This window comes from Amblyraja radiata, chromosome 14 (genome assembly GCF_010909765.2).
Source record: "Amblyraja radiata isolate CabotCenter1 chromosome 14, sAmbRad1.1.pri, whole genome shotgun sequence".
Lineage (NCBI taxonomy): Eukaryota > Metazoa > Chordata > Chondrichthyes > Rajiformes > Rajidae > Amblyraja > Amblyraja radiata.
The window spans coordinates 14,230,289-14,251,496 of record NC_045969.1 but is presented as its reverse complement, the minus strand read 5'-3'; the positions used below and the strand labels follow the sequence as shown (position 1 = coordinate 14,251,496).

Genomic DNA, 21,208 nt, shown 5'->3' with positions numbered 1-21,208 from the left:
GTGTCCCTTTAATTAGTCATTTTAGCAAACCAGATTAGACAGATAAAATAAAATGATAACCCATACTCATATAATTATTTTTATTTGCCCCTTTTTGTGAACGATCCAATTTTCTTGCATCCTGCATTTATGAAAGCTTTCTCTTCCATGGCCAGAATCTTTGCAAGGTTGAACATTATCTGTTCCACGCCTCATTATTGCTATCCTTCAATCTCATTGACAAATTGTCTTCTGATCATCGACCAAGCCATCACCAATGTTAGGCTAACAATCACTAGGTCTCAGCTCTTTGTGCACTTTCCCAGTGTTCAAAGCACCCATCCAGTTTGCCTGGGCACCACTTATGCAGCATATGTTGTAAGTACTTTGGTGTGATCCTGAGTCGAGTACACCAGAGGATATGGGATAGGGATGCCTTCTGCAGAAAGGTATAAAGTTGGTGGTACAAAATAAGAAAAATAAGTTGGTAGAGAGGTAGGTTTGAGGGCATCTGGGACAAGGAAAATGATTGAAGTCATTTATTGGTAACATAAGGTATGTGGGAGTCCAACAGAGACAAACAAAAAGAGTTGTAATTATTATAGGCGATAGACAAATAGGAAAACAATTAGAGAAACTATGTTTACTCACTAAAATATTAGGCTTAGCCACATAGTTCTGCGGAAGTGGCCAGCAGTGTCTCAGTTCCCGCTTTTATATCATCTTCTGTGAGGTTATAAACGTTATGTCATTCTACAGATTATTTTTAGTGATGGTTGTATAACAATGAAGGGACATCATCCGATTAATTTGATAAAACTCCAATACATTTTCTGAGTTGCTTTTGCTGAAACTCTTTTCAGAACTCTCCTCGCTTGTTTTCAAGAACTTACCTAATAATGAAACGAATAACCACCATGTGGTGTGATGTGTACAAGTGATTTTATTTTCACTATTCGCTGGTGTTCTACAAAAGTGGAACAAACCAGAGCAAACAACAAAAATGTTTCATTCAGATCAGACAGTTCAGATGGGAAGGCAAATTAGAAGCAATTCAATGCATTGGAGGTTTTTGTGAAATTTTACATCTAAGTATAATTTATAATAAATTGAGGCAAACCTGTCTTGCATCTTACCTCCACATATTTTCCAGGAAACAGTCCTTGCTCACCAATAGAATTGATGCCTTCATACCAACTATTGTCTTTGTCCTGAAGAAACAATTGCATCTGCTGAGTAGATGAGTCTTGTGAAAACATTTTAAAGAACATTGTTTCAAAGAAACATCACCTGAAGAATGAAAACTACAGTTGAATAACATGGAAAGTGATTCAATAAATAGTTTTTGAACTAGATTCTCTTCCTGGTATTATAGATGTAGATGTAGAAATTCAGCAACATTTTGATCAGTTTTTGGTTTCTAACTGGTTTTAAATTGTAACATTTCATCTTGGAACTGCACAAGGAAGCAAGAGTTTTATTTAAGATACTCCATGATTGTCTGATAGCATCAAAAAAACAATCGCTGGATGCATTAACTAGGGATTCTGTTCTGCTGGCATCTCATTTTTGGAAACTTATTTCTAGAAACGTTTTGAGTTGCATTTTTAACTCCACTCAGCAAAATGTTTAAAATATTGATTTGTCAATTCCAATTAGTAAAATTCCAGAATGGCCATTTTACGTGCTAGAGTACATTGAAACTAACTTTTGTCTCTTGGCTGTTTAGCATTGTTATGCTGCTGTTGAAGACCAGTTGGAAAACGTGGCTTTGCTTTGCTTTATTGTCATTTTTACTGAGACAAATGAGCATATTTCAGGAAATATCATTCATCTTAAATATAAAACTAGAGGAGTACAAAAAGTTTCAAAGTGTGCATGTCTCCGTAGACAGAATTTCACACCTCAACAATGCAGATGGGATTGAACTTCAGCAAGAGGCAGTCTGTGGCATAGGTGACCAGCTTGGCAGCTGAAGAGTTATGAGAATCCAATGGTAGACATGGGCAAAGCTAGTCAGTTTGCTGCCTCATGATCAGCCAGACTAGCAATGAAATAGTGATCACATCTTCCATTCAGATGTACTTGCGTTGTTGGTTTTCCTATTGTAAGCCACATTTGGCTAAATACGCATTGCAATAACTTGAAGGGGTTCCAATCCTTGAAGGTGTAGCTGACGTGTGACCATAGTCAGCAATAGTCTGTCAAATCCTGGTAACACACTGCTTCAGCTTGTACACAGAGGCTTGTAACCCATGAATGGAAAGTCGTTTTGTCTCGCTTGAGATACAATAGCACAGACCATACTTGGTCTTAATTCTAGAAGAGAGGATTGTTATAGCCCTGGTTGTCCATATACATTTTGAAGAAAAATGAAAACTGCAGATTGAAAATATCTTGATAATTCACAAAATGGGTGGATTATATGCAGGCAGATCAGGGTTGGTCTTGGCATCATCTCCGGCACAGACTTTGTAGGCCAAAGAGACTGTTCCTCTGCTGTGCTGTTCTAGAGAGAGTTAGATATACAGTTAGAATTAGATCTTAGGGCTGTACTGTTTCAAGAGAGAGTTATATATAGTTAGATTTAGCTAGTAGGGCTAACTAAATCAAGGGATATAGGGAAATAGCAGGAACTGGGTACTGATTTTGGAAGATCAGCCATGATCATATTGAATGGCAGCGCTGGCTCGAAGGGCCTACTCCTGCACCTACTTTCTATGTTTCTATGTTCTATGGGTATTACTAAACAATGCATGATCATTTTCTCATGCACACTATTTTGCTGAACGATTGCTGAAGATTCTTTACCTGGTAGGTAACTGTAATAATCTCTCCTGGTGTTAGAGTCAGTTCACCTTCTTTGCGACGTTTGAAGTAGTACCGAACTTTAGCCTAAGTAAAGAAACTTGAGTTATGTACAAAGAATATGGTTCCCTAAACTTCCCATAATTTCACTTTGGTTTACTATGAAAATAGAAATGCCACGGAGACATGGCTCCAGGGTGACCAAGGCTGGGAGCTGAACATCCAGGGATATTCAATATTCAGGAGGGATAGACAGAAAGGAAAAGGAGGTGGGGTAGCGTTGCTGGTTAGAGAGGAGATTAACGCAATAGAAAGGAAGGACATTAGCTTGGAGGATGTGGAATCGATATGGGTAGTGCTGCGAAACACTAAGGGGCAGAAAACGCTAGTGGGAGTTGTGTACAGGCCACCTAACAGTAGTAATGGAGTTGGGGATGGCATCAAACAGGAAATTAGAAATGCGTGCAACAAAGGTAAAACAGTTATAATGGGTGACTTCAATCTACATATAGATTGGGTGAATCAAATTGGCAAGGGTGCTGAGGAAGAGGATTTCTTGGAATGTATGCGGGATAGTTTTCTAAGCCAACATGTAGAGGAACCAACGAGAGAGCAGGCTATTCTAGATTGGGTATTGAGTAATGAGGAAGGGTTAGTTAGCAGTCTTGTTGTGCGTGGCCCCTTGGGCAAGAGTGACCATAATATGGTTGAGTTCTTCATTAGAATGTAGAGTGACATTGTTAATTCAGAAACAAGGGTCCTGAACTTAAAGAAAGGTAACTTTGAGGGTATGAGACGTGAATTGGCCAAGATAGACTGGCAATTGATTCTTAAAGGGTTGACGGTGGATATGCAATGGAAGGCATTTAAAGACTGCATGGATGAACTACAACAATTGTTCATCCCAGTTTGGCAAAAGAATAAATCAGGGAAGGTAGTGCATCCGTGGATAACAATGGAAATCAGGGAGAGTATCAAAACAAAAGATGAAGCATACAAATTAGCCAGAAAAAGCAGCCTACCAGAGGACTGGGAGAAATTCAGAGTCCAGCAGAGGAGGACAAAGGGCTTAATTAGGAAAGGGAAAATAGATTATGAAAGAAAACTGGCAGGGAACATAAAAACTGACTGCAAAAGTTTTTATAGATATGTGAAGAGAAAAAGATTAGTTAAAACAAATGTAGGTCCCTTGCAGTCAGAAACAGGTGAATTGATCATGGGGAACAAAGACACGGCAGACCAATTGAATAACTACTTTGGTTCTGTCTTCACTAAGGAAGACATAAATAATCTGCCGGTAATAGCAGGGGACCGGGGGTCAAATGAGATGGTGGAACTGAGTGAAATCCAGGTTAGCCAGGAAGTGGTGTTAGGTAAATTGAATGGATTAAAGGCTGATAAATCCCCAGGGCCAGATAGGCTGCATCCCAGAGTACTTAAGGAAGTAGCTGCAGAAATAGTGGATGCAATAGTGATCATTTTTCAAAACTCTTTAGATTATGGAGTAGTTCCTGAGGATTGGAGGGTAGCTAATGTAACCCCACTTTTTAAGAAGGGAGGGAGAGAGAAAACGGGGAATTACAGACCAGTTAGTCTAACATCAGTAGTGGGGAAAATGCTAGAGTCAGTTATTAAAGATGGGATAGCAGCACATTCGGTGAGTGGTGAAATCATAGGGCAAAGTCAGCATGGATTTATGAAAGGTAAATCATGTCTGACGAATCTTATAGAATTTTTCGAGGATGTAACTAGTAGAGTGGATAAGGGAGAACCAGTGGATGTGTTATATCTGGACTTTCAGAAGGCTTTCGACAAGGTCCCACGTAAGAGATTAGTATACAAACTTAAAGCACACGGTATTGAGGGTTCAGTATTGATGTGGATAGAGAACTGGCTGGCAGACAGGAAGCAAAGAGTAGGGTCCTTTTCACAATTGCAGGCAGTGACTAGTGGGGTACCGCAAGGCTCAGTGCTGGGACCCCAGCTATTTACAATATATATTAATGATTTGGACAAGGGAATTGAATGCAACATCTCCAAGTTTGCGGATGACACGAAGCTGGGAGGCAGCGTTAGCTGTGAGGAAGATGCTAGGAGCTGCAAGGTGACTTGGATAGGCTGGGTGAGAGGGCAAATGCATGGCAGATGCAGTATAATGTGGATAAATGTGAGGTTATCCACTTTGGTGGCAAAAACAGGAAAGTAGACTATTATCTGAATGGTGGCTGATTAGGAAAAGGGGAGATGCAACGAGACCTGGGTGTCATGGTACACCAGTCATTGAAAGTATGCATGCAGGTGCAGCAGGTAGTGAAGAAAGTGAATGGTATGTTAGCATTCATAGCAAAAGGATTTGAGTATAGGAGCAGGGAGGTTCTGCTGCAGTTGTACAGGGTCTTGGTGAGACCACACCTGGAGTATTGCGTACAGTTTTGGTCTCCTAATCTGAGAAAAGACATTCTTGCCATAGACGGAGTGCAGAGAAGGTTCACCAGACTGATTCCTGGGATGTCTGGACTTTCATATGAAGAAAGACTGGATAGACTCGGCTTGTACTCGCTAGAATTTAGAAGATTGAGGGGGGATCTTATAGAAACTTACTAAATTCTTAAGGGGTTGGACAGGCTAGATGCAGGAAGATTGTTCCTGATGTTGGGGAAGTCCAGAACAAGGGGTCACAGTTTAAGGATAAGGGGGAAATCTTTTAGGACCGAGATGAGGAAAACATTTTTCACACAGAGAGTGGTGAATCTCTGGAATTCTCTGCCACAGAAGGTAGTTGAGGCCAGTTCATTGGCTATATTTAAGGGGGAGTTAGATGTGGCCCTTGTGGCTAAAGGGACCAGGGGGTATGGAGAGAAGGCAGGTACAGGATACTGAGTTGGATGATCAGCCATGGCGGGGCAGCCAATGGCGGGGCAGGCTCGAAGGGCCGAATGGCCTACTCCTGCACCTAATTTCTATGTTTCTATGTTTCTAAAATGGTTCTTAATTCTGTTTTATTTTCCTGTGGAAGACTATTGGATAAAAATATTGATTTTATTTGGGCCTAGATTCAAGAGGAAGAGTGGGAAATTGGCAGCAAGCAAATGTTATGAAACATATTTACAGATGGAGAAGCAGGATATATACTGTCAGTGCTGGAAATCAGAAACAAAAACAGAAAAGACTGGAAAACTTAGCAAGGTGAGCATATGTGGAAGATAATTTGCTCAAAGTGAAAAATTGCTGCAAATTATAAATTGTGTTGCATTATTACCTATTCCAGTGCATAACTGGCACAATGCGATTCAAGTGATTACCCCACCAGACTGAAATATTAAAACAGTGCCATTAGCTATAGCATAAAAAAGATCTTTAGTTTCATTATCCTTGACATTCTACAAGCTTTTTGAAGTGTTTGATATTAGGTCACCCAGGTCCGTTTGAATATCCTTCCACTACTAACCTAATCACTTGCCGTGCGTTTAAAACAAATCCTCACAGGACTTTCGATATAATCACCTTTTCTTTGGAAGAAAAAATAATAAGATGAAGTATTTGTTTTAAATAGTATTTGTTTTAAATAGTAAGGAAATAAAAGATGTTGATACTCTGAGGAACCTGACTGTTCTGTTCAAGAAACGGGGACAGTTGACATAGAGGTCTAGCAAGCGCGATAAGTTCAATGTCGTCAAATTTTTTCAACTCTTGCACAGGGAAATTATTTTTTACCAACACTTAACGGCCAACAAAGGCAATGTTCCAAACCATTACATGTCATTATCTGTAACATAAAGTAACGCCCAACAAAGTTGTTGGACAACTTCCTCACATCAGTTCAGTTCACTTCAGTCCTAATTCTTTTGAAAGGACAGTGGCCCGAAATATTCCTACTGAATAAGGGGATTAATAAAGTATTTATCTATCTATCTATCTATCTATCATCTACTCCTGGAGTTCGAAGAATAGTCATCTGTCCATTTCCCTCCACAGACACTGCGTCCCCCCTGCTCTTAGTTTTCTGTTCAGTAATAAAGATTATGGCCGAAATCTTGGGTTCTACTCAAAGTTAAGAACTCGCCTGTCCAATTTGTTCTGAATGACACTGAATATTTTTCCATAACCAATGAAAATAAGTTTCCCAAGTGATAAAAAAGCTAATGTGTCCCAACAGAATGGCGCCTACCTTCGAGGACATGCTTTCCAGGTCCGCCCGGCCAGAGTGTAATTTTGAACAATGATTTTTAAAGTCTGCGGAGGAAAGTAATTCAGCGCTCAGTGTTCACCCGGCAGCGGCACGTCATTCCCTTTCGGCGATCTTTCTCTTTTGTCAAATGCAGAGTTGTTGCCGATAACGGAATCTACCATCCCCTGCTGGATAGCAAACGGTATCGTTTTATAGGAACTTCAGCGTGGCTGAAGAAGGATTCCGACCCAAAACGTCACCTATGTCTTTTCTCCAGAAATGCTGCCTGACCCGCAGTTACACCAGCACGTTGGCGTCTATCTTCGCTTTAGAGGATGCAGACCGACTGACTGATCATCGAGGGTGGTGAAATCTTACTTTGAATTGAGTCAATAGGCAACATTTAAATGTTACTTATATTTTGGCAAAAATTGCAAGAGCAGAGAATAAAAAGGTTTTTAAAAACCTTATGTTCGTAACTTAACTTCCGAGTACAACTTAGCAAGGCGAATAATTGGCCAATTCTTTACTGTGATTTAGCAAAATACTGCAGGTGCTGGAAATCAGGAATAAAGACGGTGTTACATCTTGATGTAAAGGTCAATGGCCTGAAATGTTATCGGTCTCTCTCCACAGATGTCGCCTGATCTGCTTAAAAAAAGATGAACTCAGCGGGTCAGGCAGCATCTCTGGAGAACATGAGTAGGTGATGTTTCGTCTTGCCTGATCTGTTGATCGTTTCCAGCATTTCCCGTTTCAAGAAGATTAATTGTATCTGTTCTCTTTGACGCCAAATATCAAATGCCAATATTTTGTCAACGGACGCCTCACTGATGCCAGTCCCATGTGTTTGCGCCTGGCCAATACCTATTCGACGCATGAGCCCGTCCAAGTATCTTTTAAATGTAATTGCACTCAATTCTACCAGTTCATTTAGCAGCCTGTCCAAATACACATTACGCTCTGTGATAAAAAAAATACCCTTCAGGCCTCTTTTAAATCGTCCCCTTCTCATCTTAAACCCCTGAACACTAGTTTTAGATGTCCCCTACTCTGAGGGGGGGAAAGGCTGTGATTATCCACTTTGTCCATTTTATAAACCTCCAGCGGCCATCACAACGGATCGTGTGTTCTGCGGAATTAAAAGCCCAGGCTATTCAGCCTCTCTTTACAAACTCAAAACCTCCAGTTTTTAAGCAATACCTGAAAGATCTTTTTGCACCCTTCCCAATTTAATAATATCCTTCCTATATCAAGGTGATCAGAAATGTGCATAGGATCCCACATGTGGCCTTACCAACATCTCGTACAACTGTAACATGATGTCCCAACTCTTGTACTGAATTTCTAAAAACTCTAGTTTTTGAGGGGGAAAAGGGTCAATACTTGTTGGCCCATTACAATTAACTGAAATACCTTTTAATCTTTTATGTAGTAAATGCACTCTTGTCTTGATGGGAATGTAACTTTGTTGTGTAATTACATTTCTTGTCTGTGCATTTCGAATTATCTCATGCTTTTGCTTTCCTCGCCACCTCAATCTAATAGAGATGCTAACGTTTTGAAAAAAATCTTGCTCACAAGTATTGAACAATTCTCCATCAAATGTTCCACACAACCTACCTCCACTTCCTCCATGTGCAGCATATTCAGCACACTCTCACCCTTTGTAAAGAATATTTAAATGAATTTGCAGTTCCTCTTCTAAGCTGTTATTCTGGGTCTATTCAGAGTAATCGTTTTGATATAGCTCAATATGTTATTTCCCTTAAGAATCTTGAATATACCTCACTATCTGCTACAGGACAATCAGACGTGTTTTCCCTCACCTAAGACATCAACAGCATAGGACCTTTAAACAGAAAATAAAGTCTTAAATTTAACATCAATTTGTTGCAAACTAAACATGTACATGTTTATGGTGACAATTTATCTGCCTATTATATCTTGTACTAAAAGGATACAACTTAAATTTTTACTATCCATTACCCAAGGCCAGAGAGCACATTTAAAGTAAAGAGATTGATCTAAAAGCAGGCAGACAAAAATGCTGGAGAAACTCAGCGGTGAGGCAGCATCTATGGAGCGAAGGAATAGGTGACGTTTCGGGTCGAGACCCTTCTTCAGACTGATGTGGGGGTGGGGCGGGAAAAAGAAGGGAAGAGGCGGAGACAGTGGGCTGTGGGAGAGCTGGGAAGGGAGGGGAAGGAGGGAGAAAACAAGGACTACCTGAAATTGGAGGTCAATGTTCATACCGTTGGGGTGTAAACTACCCAAGCGAAATATGAGGTGCTGCTCCTCCAATTTGTGGTGGGACTCACTCTGGCCATGGAGGAGGCCCAGGACAGAAAGGTCGGATTGGGTTGGAAGGGATGAATTGGCCAGGGAGTTATGGAGGGAGCAGTCTTTGTGGAAAGCGGAAAGGGGAGGAGATGGGAAGATGTGGCCAGTGGTGGGATCCGGTTGGAGGTGGCGAAAATGTCGGAGGATTATCTGTTGTATGTGACGGCAGGTAGAGTGGAAGGTGAGGACAAGGGGGACTCTGTCCTTGTTACGAGTGGGGGGGATGGGGAGCGAGATCAGAGCTACGGGATATAGAGACCCTGATGAGAGCCTCATCTATAGTCGAATAGGGGAACCCCCGTTCCCTAAAGAATGAGGACATCTCTGATGCCCTGGTTTAGAACACCTCATACTGGGTACAGATGCGGCACGGACGAAGGAATTGGGAGTAGGGGATAGAGTCCTTACAGGAAGCAGGGTGGGAAGAAGTGTAGTCCGGATAGCCATGGGAGTCGCTGGGTTTGTAGTAGATGTCAGTCAGTGTTCTGTTACCTGCTACGGAGATGGTGAGGTCAAGAAACGGTAGGGAGATGTCGGAAATGGTCCAGGTGAAGTTGAGTGCCAGATGGAAGTTAGTGGTGAAATGGATGAAGTCAGTGAGTTCTGCATGGGTGCAGGATTGGTTGGTTCTGCGGTCGAGGAAGAAACGGAAGGATTTAAGACCCTCCTGGTGGGGGATGGAGGTGTAAAGTAACCGGACATCCATGGTAAAGATGAGGGAATGGGGGCCTAGAAAACAGACGTCATGGAGGAGATGACGAGCGTGTGAGGTGTCTTGGACATAGGTAGGGAGGGATTTGAACAGGGGGGGGGGGGGATAGGATGGAGTCGAGGTATGGAGACAAGAACACGCCGTAACAGTGGGTCTGCCAGGACAGTCAGTTTGTGGATTTTGGGGAGAAGGTAAAATCGGGCTGTGCAGGGCTGGGGAACGATCAGGTTGGGGGCTTGGGAGGGCAGGGATCCGGAAGTGATGAAGCCAGTGATAGTGTTTGAGATAATGGCCTGGTGCTCGTCTGTGGGGTCATGGTCCAAGAATAAGTAGGAGGAGGTGTCTGAGAGTTGGCGCCTGGCCTCAGACCGGTGGAGATCAGTGCGCCGGACTACCACGGCTCCTCCCTTGTTGGCAGGTTTGATCACCCAGTCTGGGTTGTTGCGGAGTGGAGGGCTGTACGTTCAGGGGGAGGGAGGTTAGAGTGAGACAGGGGAGTGGAAAAGATGAGGCGGTTGATGTCTTGCCGGCAGTTTAAAATAAAAAGGTCCAGAGCAGGTAGATGGCCATGAGGGGGAGTCCAAGAGGAGGGGGTCCATTGGAGACGGGAGAAGGGATCATCACTAGGGGTGAGGACTCCTTCCCATGGAAAAACGCTTGGGTGCAGAAGCGACGGAAGAATAGCTCCACATCGTGGCTGACGCGGAACTTATTGAGGTGGGGACGGAGGGGAACAAAGGTGAGGCCTCTGCTGAGGACAGACCGTTCGGTTTCAGAGAGGGGGAGGTCAGGGCCAATGGTGAAATCACAGCAAGGATAAGTAGGAGGAGGTGTTGGGGTTGAGGCCAGAGGAAGGCAGGTGAGTGGACGGAGGCCGAGGCGATGTCTGGTAGACGGGTGGTGGGTGGTCAGGGAGGTATAAGGACCATAGTGTGGGTGGGGAGGACCTGGGGCTATATGGTACATATAGGGGGAAGGGGAAGACCCAGTGGCCTTCGTCCACTCACCTGCCTTCCACCAGCCCCAACCTCCATCCTTGCCGTGTGTACACCATCCCCCCTGACCTCCCCTCTCTAATACCGAACAGTCTGTCCTCAGCAGAGGCCTCACCTTTGATCCCCTCTGACCCACCTCAATGAGTTCTGCGTCCCCCATGATGTGCAGCTCTTCTTCCGTCGCCTCCGCATCCAAGCATTTTCCATGAGAAGGAGTCCTCACCCCCTAATGATGACCCCTTCTGCCGTCTCCAACGGACCCCCACCTACCTGCTCTGGACCTTTTTATTCTAAACTGCCAGCGGGACATCAACCGCCTCAACTTTTCCACTCCCCTGTCTCACTCTAACCTCTCCGCCCCTGAACGTACAGCCCTCCACTCACTCTGCAACAACCCAGACTGGGTGATCAAACCTGCCGACAAGGGAGGTGCCTTGGTAGTCTGGTGCGCTGATCTCTACCGGTCTGAGGCCAGGCGCCAACTCTCAGACACCTCCTCCTACTTATCCTTGGACCACGACCCCACAGATGAGCACCAGGCCATTATATCAGATACTATCACAGGCTTCATCACTTCTGGCTCCCTGCCCTCCCAAGCCTCCAACCTCATCGTTCCCCAGCCCCGCACAGCCCGATTTTACCTGCATGGATTTATCAAAGATATTTCCATGGCTACCTCTTCTGGTACTCTGGTAAGTTATCAGACCCAGGGGGGTTTACTGGCTTTCAGTACAATTAAGTTCACTCACAATATTTTTTTATGATAGCAATTTCCATTCACCTCTTTTAGACTTTTGGTTCTCTTATATTTCTGGAGTTATTTGTCCTTCCAAAAGATTTGTATAATTGCATTGTCTCTACTTTGTTCTCCCATTATAATTTATCATACTACTGACTATAAAGGACTTCAAGATGTATCTTAGCTAATGTTTTATTTACATTGATTTGTAAAATTTTACGTACAAATTCTACTTTTGTTCTCTTAATCTAATTTCGTCATTTTTAAATTAATTTTATTCCAAAATCTTAACTTTTTCCTATTTCTGACAACTTTATATGACTAATCTCTGGATCTAATACAATACTTAGCTTTTGTTCAGCCATATTTGCATCTCTTTTTTTGCATGAGATAGGAATGCAATCAATCATTATGTCTTTCATTGAAGATCTCCAATTATTGCAGCCAAACACTCCTCATACCTTTGTAGCTTCCTTTGTTTAGATTGAGGAAGTTTTCATGGAAGTACTATTATCTTATTTAGGGGCACTCATCCTAAAGAACACTGCATAACAATTTATTAACTATTTCCATCTCATTGCACAATATCAAATCTCGGATCTAGTCTGTTCCATGGATGGCTTTTCAATGTATTAATCGAATGAAGGTATCCCAATAATGCTCCAGGAATCCATGCTTTGCAGTAGATTAGTCACCCATTACTGTTGCTTTGTTCCATGCTTCTTTAATTTCCTGTTTTACACAATCTACTAAATATTAACTTTCACCAAGCTTTTCTGCCCCTCGTGCTTCTTAGCTCACGCAGACCAATTCTACATCATGACTGAGCTAATATCCTTTCTCATTATTTCACTGATTTCATCTTATGCCATTTTTGTGATGTTTGGTGGACTGTGTGGGGTGGGAGGACCCATTGCTCCTCCCGTGCAGCAGGTGGATGATGTTTTGTATATAGTTTATCCTGTAGCAAAATCCTCGGCTTGTCGGTGATCGTAGACACACCGAGCACTTCAATAGGAATGGTCACCGCGATTTGGTCGACTGTGTTTTGCGCTTTCTTTCCCTTTCTCAGCTTTCCTACAGATTGACACACTGCCTGGAGATTACCTTTTCGGTAACAGGCATAACAAACAGACTTGATATACGGGCACTCACGGTGATGATAAGCAGTCGAGCCACACCGTTAGCAGCGTTTCGATCCTTCCCCCCACAGAGGGACGGCTCTTCTGAAACTGTCCCATCTTCTCCGGATTTGCTCTGGGTGGTTCAAGTGGTTTCTAGCGTCGCGGACGAGTCTGACGAACTGTATGCACCTCCTGAGGGAGCTTTGACGCTGTTTCGCTGGCCATTTTGGGCAGTTCTTTACTCAGCAGCTTGGCCATCTTAGCACATGCAGCACATTCTTCAATGAGGCGTCCGATTCCTTGAGAATCGCCTGCTGTATGAATGCATGCCTGCAGCCCATGACCAGGCTATCCCGCAACGCTTGGCACTTTTCGCAGCATTGAGTTTTAAAATCACATGCCTTTGCTTTGGTGTGAAGTTCGGCAAGAAATTCGGTAATCGATTGCCCTTCCAGTTGCACTGTCCTGTAGAAATCAAGACGAGCTGCGAGGAAATTTTGACTTTCTTCGAAATGCAGCTGCAACGCCGTTGTGATTCCGCCTATGAGGCTTCAATTACTTCTTCTGTAAGTACATTTTGAAGCAGTGCAAAAGTTTCTGGAGTCATCGATGAACACAAGAGCCTTCTTCGTCTGGTCAGTCGTAATTGCCATACTTTCAAAATAAAACATTAAATACAACAACCACCTTTCTCGCTCAGGATCGAAACGATCGAATTGCCGTGACATGCTAACTTGAGTACACAACAGAACTCAATTTTTTTTTAAAAATATTCGAAAAATAGGCTCTTATCTAGGTCTTTGGACGCCATCCGAAGTATCCCACTTCTGACACCACTTTTGTGTTCGTTTTCTAGGTCGGCACAAAACTTGAGTCTTCAATTTATAACAGAAGTCTTTAATGCTTTACTCAATGCAGGCAGCAAGACTACTCGTTTACTACGTCGATCTACAGTTCCAGGTGGACACTGGTGCGGCGGTATCGCTAGTGGGTTAGGACATCTGGGAGAGGATCGGATCGCCGAAACTGAAACCGGCCAATATCCGCCTTTTCGGATATGGACGACAGCCCATTCCCACGAAAGGCTAATGCCCTGTCACCGTTTCCTGCAATGGTAAGACACAGATGTTGCCGCTGATCGTCGTTGGTAAAGAAGGTACATCCCTGTGCGCCATCGACTGGATCCATGCTTTCAAGCTTGACATGAACGCCTTGATCTACGATGGATCAACTATGGCATTGTCATCTACCACGGATTGCAACATGGTCCGCACGTGCGTGAACATCCTGCGAAACAGGATGTCGAATGCCACTGGTCCAGAGTGTGACCATGCATTCACCAGGTTGAAGGAGATGCTCGCCCAGAAGATGTGTTTGGTCCACTATGATCCATCGAACTTACTTGTTAATGCAATCTTGTTCTACACTCTGTACCTTCCTGACACAATTTGATTACTTCTACCCTAATCACTTTCCTGCTCTGTTTTCTACCTTAGACACAAGGAACTGCAGATGCAGTTGTACAACAAAGTGCTGGAGTAACTCAGAGGGCCAGGCAGCAGCTCTGGGGAAAATGAATAGGTGACATTTTGGGTCAGGACCCCTTCAAAAATGAAACGTCACCTAACCATGTTCTCAGAGATGTTGCCTGGTTCATTAGGTTACTCCAGCACTTTGTGTCTACCTCCTATCTTTTCAATTTACAGTGCCCTCCATAATGTTTGGAACAAAGACCCATCATTTATTTATTTGCCTCTGTACTCCACAATTTAAGATTTGTAATAGAAAGTAAATCACATGTGGTTAAAGTGTACATTGTCAGATTTTAATAAGGGTCATTTTTATACATTTTGGTTTCACCATTTCAAAATTACAGCAAAGTTTATACATAGACTCTCTCCCTCTCTCTCCTCTCCCCCCCCCCCCCCCCCCCCCCCCCCCCCATTTTCAGGGCACCATAATGTTTGGGACACAGCAATGTCATGCAAATGAAAGTAGTCATGTTTAGTATTTTGTTGCATATCCTTTGTATGCAATGACTGCTCGAAGTCTGCGATTCATGGACATGCTGGGTGTCTTCTCTGGTGTTCTGCCAGGCGTGTATTGCAGCCATCTTTAGCTTATGCTTGTTTTGGGGGCTAGTCCCCTTCAGTTTTCTCTTCAGCAAATAAAAGGCATGCTCAATCGGGTTCAGATCAGGTGATTGACTTGGCCTCGGAAGAATTGACCATTTTTGAAGGTTTGAAAAACTCCTTTATTGCTTTAGCAGTATGTTTGGGATCATTGTCTTTCTGTAGAATGGACTGCCAGCCAACGGGTTTTGAGACATTTGTTTGAACTTGAGCAGATGGGATGTGTCAGTATTCATTATGCTACTACCATCAGCAGTTGTATCATCAATGAAGATAATTGAGCCAGTACCTACAGCAGCCATACATGCCCAGGCCATAACACCCCCACCACGTTTCACAGATGAGGCGGTATGCTTTGGATCTTGGGCAGTTCCTTCTCTCCTCCATACTTTGCTCTTGCCATCACTATATGTTAATCTTCATCTCATCTGTCCACAAAACCCTTTTCCAGAACTGTGGTTGCTCTTTTAAGTATTTCTTGGCAAATTGTAACCTGGCCATCCTATTTTTGCGCCCAACCAGCAGTTTGCATCTTGCAGTGTAGTCTCTGTGTTTCTGTTCATGAAGTCTTCTGTGGACAGTGGTCATTGACAAATCTACACCTGACTCATGAAGAGTGTTTCTGATCTGTCAAACAGGTGTTTGGGGATATATCTTTATTATGGAGAGAATTATTGTGTCATCAGCTGTGGAGGTCTTCCTTGGCCTGCCAGTCCCTTTGTGATTAGTCTCACTAGTGCTCTTTCTTCTTAATGATGTTCCAAACAGTTGATTTTGGTAAAGCGGCTTTTTCACGGGGCGACTTGACGCAAGAGTTAACCAGAGTTTAACATCGTGGGAACCTCGTGCGATAACAGTACGGCATTCGTGGACCACCGTGGACCACCGTGGCGCTAACGGCAGGTAATCGTGTAACTTGGTGACTCGGGAGAAAATTCAAGCAAGTTTGAATTTCTCCAAGAGTGACTTGTACACTTGTGGTTGAGTATTGCAACATTATATGAACATAGTGGCCAGTGCGATATCCGTGCGATATCCGTAATAACTCTTGCGGTTACCGTGGGAACTCCTGCGAACGGTGAACCCGGAAGCTGGACAGAGGGGACAGAAGGTGAGTAAAAATTGTCTTCTGTGGGATTGCATTTAAAAAATAAAGATTTGCATCCGCATATGGACATCAACTTATTCATGAGTTATGTTAATGAGATTCAAGAAAATAACTATAATCTTTAAAAGGGACTTTAAAAGGGACTTTACTGAAAGGTCCCGCATTTTTATGGTCCGTGAGAAATTTTTCACATGTACTTCTTTGAGAGATACAGCTCGGAGTCCTCGCCGACTAGCGATCGATGCCTTTCCGAAGCAGGGTCCGGAACGCTACCAATCAATGTTCTCCAGAGACCCGTGTAAGGAGTGAACTGCACATGCTGGTTTAAACCGAAGACAGACACAAAAAGCTGGAGTAACTCAGCGAGTCAAGCAGCATCTCTGGAGAAAAATAGGTGATGTTTCGGGACGAGACACATCTTCAGACTCAATTCCGATTAGGGTGTCTGAAGAAGGGTTCCGATTCGAATCGCCACCTATTCTTTTTCTCCAGAGATGCTGCCTGACCCGCTGACTTACTCCAGCTTTTTATGTTTTTCTTCCCAGATTTGACTTGCCTGCTGAGTTACACCAACATTTTGTGTCGTTTTGTGCGTATTAACCAGCATCTGCAGTTCCTTTAGACATTACCTAACTTCAGATTTTAGAGATATAGCGCGGAAACAGGCCCTTCGGCCCATTGAGTCCGCGCCGACCACCTATTCTTATCCGGCTTCAGAACGGTTCTTCCTTCCATTCGTTTGGGCACTGACCCGACCTACCAACCTACCTCAATGCGGACATTGGACTTTTTCCCCCTGGAACTGTCCTGAAAACATATATTCGGAACTCTGGTGTTTTCCTCTTCGCTCTACCTGGTGTTCTTGTGCATGTGTCGGAAGGAACAGCAGATGCCGGTTTAAAGAGAATGCTGGAGTAACTCGACGGTTCAAAATGCTGGAGTAACTCAACGGGACACGCAGCATCTCTAAAGAGAAGGAACGGGTGACGTTTCGGGTCGAGGCCCTTCTTCAGACTGTACGTGGCTTGGTTATATTCATGTATAGCATTATCTGATATGATTGTATAGCACGCAAACAAAAGTTTATTCCCTGCATAGAATCATACAGCGTAGAAACAGGCCCTTCGACCCAACTTGCCCACACCGACCAATATGTCGCATCTACACTAGTCCCACTTGCCCGCGTTTGGCCCATAACCATCTAAACCTATCCTATCCATGCTTCAGTCTAATGTCTTAAACATTGCGACAGTACCTGCCTCAACTACCTTAACGGATAGCTCATTCCATACACCCACCACCCTTTGCGTAAAATAGTTACCCCTTAGGCTCTCATTAAATCATAAACCCCCGAACCTAAACCTGTATCTGCTGGTTCTCGATATGAGAAAATAATAACAAACCAAAGCGAGTTAGGACATCAACGGGGAGATCCTGGATAAACCCAAGGTAGCCACAAAATGGAGGAACTCAGCGCAACAGGCAGCATCTCTGGGGAGAAGGAATGGGTGACATTTCGGGTCGAGACCCTTCTGATATGCTGCCTGTCCCGCTGAGCTACATGTTGTGTCTATCTTCGTTTTAATCCAGCATCTGCAGTTCCTTCCTGGCCGAACCCGATTGAAAGATGAGATGCTGGGCGATAGAGCACTGGGTGTGACAAGGATCAGGCTTCAGTAAGCAAAGTAAAGAGAGGTGGCAACGTTATGGAAATGAAGCGGGTAATCCGAGTGATGGCGAGACGGTATCCTCTAATGTGTCGGAAAGAACTGTAGATGTTGGTTTGCGCCGATGATAGACACAGTAATACTGGAGACAGACATAAAATACTGGACGGGCAGCATCTGGATAAAAGGAATGGGTGACGTTTCGGGACGAGACTGAAGAAGGGTCTCGAACCGAAACGTCACACATTCCTTCTCTCCAGAGATGCTGCCCGTCCCGCTGTGTTACTCCAGCATTTCGTGTCTATCTTCTGTATGCTCTGTGATGGTCATCTCGGAGTCAAGTGGCAACTCTGGTCTGTAGACACGAGGAACTGCAGATGCAGGAATCACGAGCAAAACACAGAGCGTTGGACTAGCCTGACCCTTTGAGTTCCTCCATCACTTTGTGTTGAAGTCAGGTCTTGACATTGCTTGGCTCAGTCTCAGGCGCCGGCTAACTAGGAAGGTCGAGTCAAAGTCCAGCACTAACACTCAAGAAATAACGTTTGCGGCCTGATGTTCCCAATATTTAATTGAAATCATTAATAAAGTAAATAAATAAATACCGGTTTAATCAGTATCTACGGGATTGGACAGGCTAGATGCAGGAAGAATGTTCCCGATGTTGGGGGAGTCCAGAACCAGGGTCCCAGTTTTACAGTCTACCGTGGGAACTCTTTAACTCAGTAAAGTAAAGTAGCCTTTATTGTCATATCAGCGCACAGGCAGCAGTTGATTGTTGCTCTATTCAGTTTCCCAGGGGGTCGGGACGGGACTGGAGTTGGGAGGGAAAGGTGGGGGAGTCGAGGGGGAGACAGATGGGGGGGTCTTCATTTACTGGCGGCGGGCGTCTGTCACTGAAACAGGCAGGTGAGATTTCACATCCACCTTGTGTGTGCCTCTCTCTCTCTCTCTTACACAGGCTGAGAGACTCTGCCTCTGTGAGTGTACGTCTCTTTCTCCCCCTCTCCCACACACAGTAAGACCGAGGTACTGTGCTCAGTCCATCTGTGTCTCCCACATACACAGTAAAACATGTCTCCAAATGAGCCAATTCAACCAAGGGAGGATATTTATAGTGCGTGAAAAAAAAAATGACATCATTTGTGCCACGTGATGATTTGACAACACTTCACAATGTTCATTCAAGATTTAACGGGAAAGCTCGGGAGACGGACAAGTCACTCGCACAAATAACAGAAATGCCGAGTACCGTGGGAACTCTTTATCTACCCCCTGTTATATCGTGTGATATCGTGCTAGACCACGACCACTTCACTCTGGTTACATCTTGCATCAAGTCGCCCCGTGAAAAAGCCGCATCACCAAGTTACACGATTACCTGCCGTTAGCGCCACGGTGGTTCACGAATGCCGTACTGTTATCGCACGAGGTTCCCACGATGTTAAACTCTGGTTAACTCTTGCGTCAAGTCGCCCCGTGAAAAAGTATTCTTGTTTCTCAGTCTCATAATGGCTTCTTTGACTTTCATTGGCACAACTTTGATCCTCATGTTGATGAACAGCAATAAAAGTTTGCAAAGGTGATGGAAAGACTAGATACTGAGAGCTCTCTTATACCTGCATTAAGGAGGCAATTAAACACCACCTGAGCAATTACAAACACCTGTGAAGCCATATGTCCCAAACATTATGGTGCCCTGAAATGGGGAGGGGGGGACTATCTTTCAACACAGTTGTAATTTCTACATGGTGAACCCAAAATGTATAACAATACCCTTTAATAAAAGCTGACAATGTGCACTTTAACCACATGTGATGTTTTCTATTACAAATCTCAAATTGTGGAGTCCAGAGGAAAATAAATCAATGACTGGTCTTTGTCCCAAACATTATGGAGGGCACAGTAGTTTTCAGCATTTCTCTTGACCAACACCCTGCCCTCCTCCCAATTTAGGTCCAAGCCCTTTTATCAGCCTTGTTATTCAATTCACCCGAACTCTGGTCCCAGTGCAGTTCGGTTGCAGCCTGTTCCAACAGAACTATTCTTGCTTTCTTCAGTACTGATGCTGGTGCAAATGATTGAATCCTACTTACTTTACACCAATCTTTGATTTATGCATGGCCCTCACTAACCCTACTACCCCAATTTGCTCGTGGCTGCACTTATAATCCAGAGATTACTATCTGCTATGGGTCTGCTTTTGACTTTTTTTTCCCACAGCTCCTCAAACTCTCTCATAACACTTTTCTTAGTTTCTAGATTCTCAAGCTCCCAGCAGCCCTACCTTGGCACTGTATGTGCAACATGCCCATTAAAGCTCATGCTCTTGATTGCTTAGGGCAGTACCCATTTACCAAACTTTTTCATTCATTACTTCAACTACCTTCCACTTTACTTACTGACCCCACATGAACAGCTTTCTATACCATGATGTCACTTAGATTACTCAGCTTCTGCCTGTCCCAGCAATCTGACAACAAATGCAATTAAACTATTTGAAACACTTTCTACATCGTGTCACTTTCTATTGCTTAATTGCAAAGCAAATCTGATGCATCAATAGTCACTATTTTATTAATAGTAACTTCAGATAAGGGCATACTACCATAATAAATAATAAAACAATACCAAAACTAAACTAATGTTAGCATTTCTCCAATTACACATATACAAGGAATACATGAAGGCGAGCTGACATTTCTAATGTGTATTCATCTTAGTTTTGGAAGTAATGCAAAACATTCCACAGATCCAAGCCATTGGGTTACTAAAGTGCAAGAACGACTGATTATAATACAAGTGCGAAATGACTTAGACAAATATACTCTTCATTCTAGATAACCCACCCCCCTCCCCCCCCCCCACTCTTACCCATGCCCCACTATGGGGTACACACATTTCTCACACTATTCTGCTCTCCTTTCCCCATTCCACCTATATCCCCCTTCTTCTCAGATTCAGATTCAGATTCAGATTCAGATTCAATTTTAATTGTCATTGTCAGTGTACAGTACAGAGACAACGAAATGCATTTAGCATCTCCCTGGAAGAGATGCTCTTCTGGCTTCACATTTCACTCTTCTCTCCTTATCTCACTCCCTTTTGCCTTTTCATCTCTGGACTTTGCTCACTCATCTGCTGATCAATCCCCATCCCCCCCCCTCCATCACCTGTAGCCATCTACCACTTGTCCCGTCCCCACCTCTTTTTTAGTTATCTCCCCCCCCTACTACAGTCAGTCTGAAAGGTCGTGATCTGAAACGTCACCTATCTGCCCTCCACGGATGCTGCCTGCCCAGCTGAGTTACTCCTGCACGTTTTTATTTGTAAACCAGTATCTGCAGTTCCTTTTTTCTTCTCTTCATTCTATTCTTCAACTCAGGTATGATGCAATATCATGAAAGCAGTAATATATTGGAGAGTGTGGGGG

The 21,208-nt window shown here is 43.6% G+C and overlaps 1 protein-coding gene across 3 annotated transcripts in view; it reads right to left on the bottom strand.

Annotated features, from left to right (window-relative positions):
• Positions 1-7,076, bottom strand: part of LOC116980397 (sorting nexin-9-like) — a 46,484-nt gene extending 39,408 nt beyond the window's left edge. For 2 of the 3 annotated variants that reach the window (XM_033032571.1, XM_033032572.1), the window contains exons 1-3: positions 6,956-7,076; positions 2,791-2,874; positions 1,116-1,190 (exon numbers count right to left, since the gene is read on the bottom strand). In XM_033032571.1, the coding sequence (XP_032888462.1) occupies positions 1,116-1,190; positions 2,791-2,874; positions 6,956-6,967 (171 nt within the window). In that variant the 5' untranslated portion in view covers positions 6,968-7,076. The remainder of the gene's footprint in view (positions 1-1,115; positions 1,191-2,790; positions 2,875-6,955) is intronic. The other variant, XM_033032573.1, reaches the window with a different exon arrangement.
• Positions 7,077-21,208: the final 14,132 nt, after the last annotated feature.